We start from the raw sequence: 9,040 nt of genomic DNA on the forward strand, positions 1-9,040 counted from the left end.
ATAGAAACACTTATGTGAGTAGTAGTACCAGAGTCTAACCACCAAGTGTTTCTAGGTACTGCTAAATTAACCTCAGAACAGACCAAAGTAAGGAACATACCCTTCTTAGCACGCCAAGTGTGATATTTGGTATAGTCCTTCTTTACGTGTCCAGATTTGTTGTAGAAGAAACAATCCTAATCATCCTTATATTGTTTCTTCTGAATAGGACCCTTAACAGCTTCATTATCATTCTTTTTTTTCTTTCCCTTATCCTTAGAGGCATAAGTCAGATGAGCACTTTCTGTCTTATCTTGCTTTAACCTGTCTTCTTCTTGCACACAGTATGAAATGAGCTCATTCTGTCTTCTTCTTGCACACAGTATGAAATGAGCTCATTTAGAGTCAATTTCTCCTTTTGACAGTTATAACTGACCTTGAAATGAGCTCATTTAGAGTCAATTTCTCCTTTTGACAGTTATAACTGACCTTAAACTGATTGAATTGTGTAGGAAGAGAAAGGAGAACCAGATGCGTCAGTAACTCATCACAAAGATCGAGTTTAAGTATCTTAAGTTTTGAAGCAATATGAGATATTTCTATAATGTACTCCCTGATATTTCCCTTACCCTTATACTTCATTGAAATCAAGCGAGCTAAAAGCGTGCTTGTTTCTACCTTATCGGTTTTTGCAAAATGTTTCTTAATTTTGGTAAGGAAATATTTAGCCTTAGTAATCCCTTCGGATTCTATGCCCCTGAAGCTTCCGGAACACCGCGCTTAATGATCATCAGACTCATGCGATTTGAATGCTCACATTTCTCATACTCCTTTTTAACATTAGGAGTGCTATCCGTATTGAGAGGTTGGGGTTGTTCAGTTCTTAATGCAATGTCTAGATCCATGCAGCCAAGAACAATTAATATGTTTTCTTTCCGAACATTAAAATTAGTCCCATTGAGTATGGAAATTGAGTTGATGTTAGCAGAAATTGTTGCAGCAGATGCATTAGCTAAAATAAACAAAAGATACTTACATTATTAACTGTAATTAGTAATCAATAAAATTCAAATAATAACAAATCTCATCTCAAGATATCTGGCACAATATTAGTATCAAGTCTTTGGACATTAATATTAATTTGTAAGTGATACATTGTTGCAATGATCAAACATTGACAATAACTCATATCAAATAATGAAACTATCTTTGTATCGATTCATTATTCACATGTGAACCTTATAATTGTCACACGTTTATCATCACAGATGTGTATGTAGTCTAAATAAATATTAACCTTCCTTTGGACCGATTAAATATCTACATAAAAACATACACACAACCATATAACATCCATCATGAATAATTTATACAAGAGAGGTTACTTTGACAACTTCTTGTTTCAATTAATCATTTGGAATGAGAGACAAATATAATACCTTAGTGTCATATTATTTGAATTAAGTAATTGATTAACTACCAAATTTAATTCAAATTAAATAATTTAATTTAAATTAAATTAATTTCCATAGCTTAAATAGGGTCCCATAACTTAATTTAATTAAATTAAGCATACCAAAGAGGACCCATAACTTAATATGTACTTAACTCAATTAATTATTTGACTAGTCCAGACCCAACACATAAGTCAACTGTCGGCCCAGTAATCAAATGAAATTAATTGAGAATTCAAACAATCCTTAAATCAACCTGGCCCAAATTAAACAAGGCCCTTCAACTTAAACAATTATTTGAAAAAATAATCCACAACTTTAATTAAAACAAAAGGGCCCATAAAACTTTTCACAGGCCCATAACTTGATTGTTAAGTGGGCTTCGGCCTGAGAAAAGTTCTCTTATGTCTCCATTGACGAGAGCGAACTGAAGTTCGCTGTTCTTCTTAAACCCGACGAAGCTCGTCAAATCCCAAATGAGCCGACGAGAAAAAAAAATCTCAAGCTCGCCTAAAATTAACGGCTGAAGCTCGATAAAACCGAAGCTTGCCCGCAGCGAACATGAAGCTCGCTCAACTTGAGATCCGAAGGTTGAGCTCGCCTACAACGAACGTCGACTACATCTGAGTCGAGCCGAAGCTCGCTTGAGTTGAACCCGAGGTTCGCCCGATTCCGAACACGAGGTTCGAGTGAATTGAGCACGAGGCTCGCTGAGAACGAACACGAGGTTCATTTGAATTGAGCACGAGGCTCGCTGAGAACGAACATGAGGTTCGTTTGAGAACGAATACGAGGTTTGTTTGAATCGAGCACGAGGCTCGTCTGAAGCAAACCAAAGTTTGCTGAAGCTTTCAAGCCCGAAACTCGCTTGAAGTCGAGGTAACCTCCTCCTTTTGCCCTAATTCCTGCATCTATTAGGGTTTGTTCTAGATGGCCGTGGCCGCCACTATTGCTCCCGTACCCCTATTAGGGTTTGTTCTTGATGGCCGCCGCCGCCACTATTGCTCCCGTACCCTAGGGTTGAAACCCTAGGATTTCCTGATGCCGCCGCTGCCGTCTTCAATTGACAGCGAGGTCGCCAGCTGAACATCGCTGGCGAGGAGCGTGGCGCTTGACGACAAACTAAATCCAAAAACTGATTTTGCTTTCGATTTTAATTCATAACCAGTTCAAACAACTGGATCCAAGACTTGTCCAGATCCAGAAAATTAAAAGAAAAAACCAAACAAAAACGAATTTTTACTGTTCATCCATGAACAGTTATGAAAAACCGCAGATTAATATCAAAAAACACAAATTTTAAAATCTTAAACCCCCAAGAATTAATCACGGGTGGTTCTGATACCACTTGTTATCCTTAATCGTGATTAAATCATAGAGATTAAACAACAAGAGCGGAAGCTATACCTGAATCCATTGCTTGGATTTGAGTTAGGGTTTTGATGATCTTCTAATCTTAGGGTTTCTCCCTTATGACTCTTTTTAGATGGGGATAAGAGAATGAGAGTGGTTAACCCTAGATTAGGGACCATAAGCTCATATATATATATAGGTGTTGTATATTTATAATTTGATCCCTCATCAAATCACAATTATAACATGGTATCTGCACATTTAACCCATGATTTATTTAAATACTCATTAACCCAAATTGATTGATCACTTTAAGTGGGTTATCCTCAATGATAACAATACACAAAAATTAATCATATATGCCTACAAATAGATTTAATTAGATTTAAATCCAACAACAACACCTTCTTCTTGTCACTAGACAAGAATCTACGTACTACGAGACGCTCATTGAATGCATACATTTAATTTGTGTGCTAGTCCATATTTTGATACATGAATAAATACTTGTACAAAACGTAATTCTCAATGCTTATGATTATCATAAACTCTTGTTGTGGTATATTGGAAGGGACTTTAAAATAATAACTCTCTCTTCCCTAAGACCATCTCCAACGCGACGCCAATTTGCCGCAAACCGCTATTTTGCCGCTGCTCCGGAGCTCCAACGCAGCGTCATTCTTCGCTGCATTTTAGCGGGGATGAACAGCGCGACGCTATATTTGGTGTCGCACTGTTCATCCCCCCATTATTGTTTCCTTTTATTTTTTTTATTTTTCAATTTTTGGTTTTTAAATCATACTTTTATGTATTCACAAATTGACCCCAATTGTTTTATTAAATGTATAAAACAACCACAATAATATTTAAATTTTATACTTTTACCATAATTGTATAATTTAGACAAAATAAATTATTTTTTATGGCTAAAAATAATGCTAAAATTTAAAAGACATTATTATTAATTATAATATTAAAATCTAGACATTATAAGTAAAGTCCCATGAATTATAAAGAGCAATCATAATACATAATTCAAATATAAATTACATATCTGAAATGTATAACATATAAAAACTGACACACATAATATAAAACTTCATTAAAATAAAACATAAAATACAAACTAAACATACAAACTAAACATGGAACATTAAGCAACTCTCAATACTCTGGTAGATCGGGGCCAGAGTGTCCAATATCATTGAAATAATTGCCAAAATTAGAAGCAGACCCTTGTTCTTGTTGATTTCTTTTTTGTATTATTTTAATCTGTTGAGCTCGAACGTACTCCCGCACGTTTGGATCAGCAATGGAATTCAAATCTTTCATTATAATTTTCCATTCATCTCTATCTTTTTTCATAGCTATCTTTTCTCGTTCGATATCAAATGCTACCTGCCTGTCCAAGCTCGCCGTGTCTAACCTGTCTATAAGTCGGTTGTTGGAGGTCTCGATGGATTCCACTACGCTTGACTCATGATCATCATTTTTTCTTTTCAATTTGGCTTTTTTTACCCCAATAGGTCGTTCAGATGGAGTAAATGATGACAGTCCAGGAGATGTTGATATAGGAGATTCCGGAGTGGGATTATCTGATTGTGACGAGTCGAAGTTCACACTTTGGGGTTGTCTTCGACCAACTTGTCTTGCTGTGGGGACATCATCTTTAAATTTTTCAAAATTTTTAACCATATTCCAGACATGATCAAATTTGAAACCTTTTTTGTACTTTGGCTCTTGCATAAATAACATCTTTGCTTGAACTAACTGCAAATTGTAATGAACATCAAGTTATGTTTTTCAACAATAATAATAAATTTCAAACGATAATTAATAGAATACTTACAATGTCTTCATCTGAAGCACCACTTGGATTCAGATTCTCTACTTGTCTCAAGCACGCATTCAATTTTCTTACTTCATTACTTATGATTTCCATTCGAGAACGAATTGATCGGCTCGTACGCACATCAGAATTTTGGTCTCGAAGTTCATTGTATTTGTCCTCCACACGAGACCAAAATGCATCTCGAGACTGGTTTCTACCGATAATAGGGTCTTGAGAAATATCCAAGAATACTTGACAAAGGAGCACATCTTCAGTTAATAGTGTATCCAGATGATTGAACAGACATTTTTTTTTGTAAAAAGCGGTTGGTTTGGAGATTAGAAATACTTTGAAGAAATACTTCGAATTGGGTGGCTTGAAGTAGAAACCGTGAATGTTATTTATAGCCAATCCAAATTTATTTATTTTTTTGTTTGAATTTGAATTTGTCGGTGGTCAACATTTGAAATTGAATCGTTGTGGACAAACTGATCAGCTTTACACATTGTCCAACGTTGTCAGTGGGAATCATTTTTTAAAAAATGATCAGCTTTACACATTGTCCAATGTATACACAGCTCAGCTTTCCTTGAATTGTGTAAAAGCTTTGTACGAGTTGGAATCATTTTTTGAAAACTGATCAGCTTTACACATTGTCCAACGTATACACAGCTCAGCTTTCCTTGAATTGTGTAAAAGCTTTGTACGAGTGGGAATCATTTTTTGAAAACTGATCAGCTTTAGCTTTACACATTGTCCAACGTATACAAAGCTCAGCTTTCCTTGAATTGTGTAAAAGCTTTGTACGAGTGGGAATCATTTTTTGAAAACTGATCAGCTTTACACATTGTCCAACGTATACACAGCTCAGCTTTCCTTGAATTGTGTGAAAGCTTTGTACGAGTGGGAATCATTTTTTGAAAACTGATCAGCTTTACACATTGTCCAACATATACACAGCTCAGCTTTCTTTGAATTGTGTGAAAGCTTTGTACGAGTGGGAATCATTTTTTTGAAAACTGGTCAGCTTTACACAATGTTCAAGTATACACAGCTCAGCAAAGTTTTATAAATAGCATACTAGATTAGGTACATCCACACAATTATTCGGGGTTGTGTTAAATTTATTATTCTCTATTTCTGCATACCTCAATCATTCTTTTCTTACTCCAAAAATTAATTTCGATGTTGGAGGTCCATCATATTTATCATCATCTTCATCTTCGGATGATGATAATTTTCTGACCAATATCATTGCAGAGATGGATAAAACCGAAGAAGTAATTTGTGAGTACATCAACAACAACAACAACATGATCATCGCTAACAATTTACGTCAACAAAACTACCAACCGATCCATGGTGGCTCGATTCCCGGTCATGCAGTGATCAACCGCGATCGAGAAAATGCGTATCAGAATTTGGTCATAGATTACTTTTTCCATAATCCACGTTTTGGAGAAGATATGTTTCGTCGTCGATATCGGATGTCAAGAAGTTTGTTCATTCGTATTGTTGATGCAGTGAAAGATCATGACCATTACTTCCAACAACGAAGTGATGGACTTGGTAGAATGAGATTATCACCGTTACAGAAAGTAACAGCTGTTTTTCGCATGTTGGCATACGGTCTACCAGCTGATGCTACGGACGAATACGTTAAAATAGGTGAGTCAACAGCAATTGAAAGTATGAAAAGATTTTGTCGTGCTATGGTGGAGATATTCGCAGAGCGGTATCTACGAACACCTAATTCTAACGATATTGCTAGGCTACTTTATATTGGTAAAAAACGTGGTTTTCCAGGAATGTTAGGAAGTCTTGATTGTATGCATTAGAAATGGAAAAATTGTCCAACAGCATGGTCTGGGCAATACACAGGACGTAGTGGGTCACCAACTATTATCCTCGAAGCTGTGGCAGATTATGATCTTTGGATATGGCACGTATATTTTGGTATGCCAGGCACCAATAATGATATCAATGTGCTGGAGTCATCTAATCTTTTCTCTAACCTAGCTCAAGGTATTGCTCCTCCCGCTCACTATGTTATTCAAGGAAAAGAGTATAATATGGGTTATTATTTAGCTGATGGTATATATCCAAAATGAGCTACTATTGTACAAATAATCCAACAGCCACAAGGTAGGAAGAAAAAATATTTTGCCATGAAACAGGAAGCATGTAGAAAAGATGTAGAACGTGCGTTTGGAGTTCTCCAATCATGATTTGCAATTGTAACAGGATCAACACGTTTTTAGGAAAAAAACATGTATTACATGACATAATGACTGCATGCATTATTATGCACAATATGATAATCGAGGATGAACGTGATCTTTATGCACCAATTCAAGAAGTGAGGGAAGCACCAACACCAGAAGTTGATATGGTAGCAGATGAAACTACAAAATTTACTCAATTTATTGCACGTTACGGAAAAATCAAGGATAAAGATGCCCATATTGCGCTTCGTAATGCATTGATAGATCATCTATGGGAGGAATACACTAATTCAGATAGTTAAGTGCATACTAAATTTGTAATTTTTATATTGTTGTTAATGTTTAATTATTTTCTTGTATTTTATTTTCTGTTGTGTTCTTGAATGTAATATTTTGGTAATATCAATAATAAAAATATAATATTTTAGCAATCAAGTTAGTTTACTTAATAAAATAATATTTTATTGTTTTATTAGTTTAATTTTTTAAATAATAAATCATTTTGTTTGGAAAATATGTGAAAAAATAAAATTTGATATGTGGGGTTAATTGTTGAAATAGTTAAAAATATAGGGAATAAAAAATAATAATATAAAAGTAGATAAAAAGAAAGATATTGAGAATATTCTTTTTTAGTGTAAAAAATGGTGCAATGGGTTGAAGATGAATTACTGTTAGACGTGACTTTTGCACCATTTTGATGTAAAGTTTGTACTATTTTGATGTAATGGGTTGGAGATACCCTAATATCGGGTCTAAGATCTCACGAGTCCAAAATCCTAATCCTGACGGACTCGATCGGTAGAGCCCTAATTCTGTTTCAGATTGAACCGACCGCCATCCTTGGTCAGACTGAGGTGATTTTTATATGCCCTGACATGATTGAGGTGGTCCAGATCCAAAGTTTTATTTGCAGACGCATGGATGTTTAGCTGTGTTGAGAAGCGCTCAAGTGCGAGGGACCTCTGCCACGACTTCATGTCTGGTCGGCCAAGACCCTGACGTGACGTCCATTTTCTAGGCTGTCTCCAACTCCCACAAGTGAAGCTACTCCGCTCACCTTGTTTTGTTTTTTTTTATTTCAATCACGTATTTATTTATTTATTCCCTTTTCTCAAAGTAAAGTGCGTACCCTTAATGATTCACCCTTGTGGAGATCCTGGCAATGGCATCACCCTGACATCTTTTCCTTCATATTCCTGTTCTTTTCACTTTTTATGTATTGAAAATCTGCAAATGTCGGCTAAAGTTAACGCTCCATCTTTCTCACAAACTGGAGTAGTGTTAGATGCGGTTTGTTTCACCATTTTCATGAAAAAAGAATAGGATTTGATTTTGACAATGACAAAATTATAAATAAAAGATTTTTTATGAATCTTATTTTTGAGTTTAGTTCCCAAAAAATTATAGATTTCTGAACCTATAAAGTTAAGAAAAATATGCTGATTTTATAGAAACCTAAATTCTAATGATTTGGGCGGATTTAGGGTAGAAAGCTAATGCATTTGTACTATTCTCCCTCTCTCTTCTTTTCGGATTCTGTTTCTTCACAAACCCTATATTATTATAAGATCAAATCCTATTCTCATTTCAAATCAAACTAAATAATAAGAGTTTGAGGGTTTCTATAAAGTTTGATTCTATTTTTTCATGTAATGAAACAAACATAGAAATAAAAAAAAGAATTTCACGACAACATAAAATTGTCTTAAAATTTTTTTATGGATTAGCTAAGAATCCATAAAAAATAATATAAGATTGCTAATCTTATTCTTGCCCACCGTTGAACCGAACACCCCCTTATTGAGGCCTCATCACCTCAATGCTTCATTTGTTGCCTTCCTCCTGTGGGCCTTTAATTCTTTGATGATGACAGGTAGGGGTTCTATCACTGCTGATGCTATGCTAGTGAAATCTACTTGGAGGAGCTGCTCTCTGGACTCTGGTTCACTCACTCAATAGCGACTAGCTTGACAGTTTGACGGGGCTGTTAGATTGGGATGCAAACGAATTGGATGCGGATAGAATGCTTATCATATTTCTATTATTTACAAATTAAGAATGTGGATATTGATACGAAAGCAAATATGTTTCCAAACAATATTTTTATGGGAAAAATGTGTTGGGCCCCAAAAGCAGAAACTTCATGTGCTGCAGCCCCTCCTAGTTTCCCTCATGTGGTTCAGCCCATTGAAGTG

At 35.3% G+C, this 9,040-nt stretch overlaps 2 protein-coding genes across 2 annotated transcripts; one reads left to right on the forward strand and one right to left on the reverse strand.

The window, feature by feature from the left end:
• Positions 1-3,950: 3,950 nt before the first annotated feature.
• On the reverse strand, positions 3,951-4,728 carry LOC109827301. The gene is made up of 2 exons (XM_020394295.1): positions 4,636-4,728; positions 3,951-4,556 (listed from the first exon to the last, which is right to left on the reverse strand). The coding sequence occupies exons 1-2, from the start codon at positions 4,726-4,728 to the stop codon at positions 3,951-3,953; spliced, it is 699 nt and encodes a 232-aa protein (XP_020249884.1).
• A 1,151-nt stretch (positions 4,729-5,879) lies between these two features.
• On the forward strand, positions 5,880-7,144 carry LOC109827302. The gene is made up of 3 exons (XM_020394296.1): positions 5,880-6,402; positions 6,499-6,642; positions 6,879-7,144. The coding sequence occupies exons 1-3, from the start codon at positions 5,880-5,882 to the stop codon at positions 7,142-7,144; spliced, it is 933 nt and encodes a 310-aa protein (XP_020249885.1).
• Positions 7,145-9,040: the final 1,896 nt, after the last annotated feature.

The sequence above is a fragment of the Asparagus officinalis genome, unplaced genomic scaffold (assembly GCF_001876935.1).
Source record: "Asparagus officinalis unplaced genomic scaffold, Aspof.V1 AsparagusV1_Un115, whole genome shotgun sequence".
NCBI lineage: Eukaryota > Viridiplantae > Streptophyta > Magnoliopsida > Asparagales > Asparagaceae > Asparagus > Asparagus officinalis.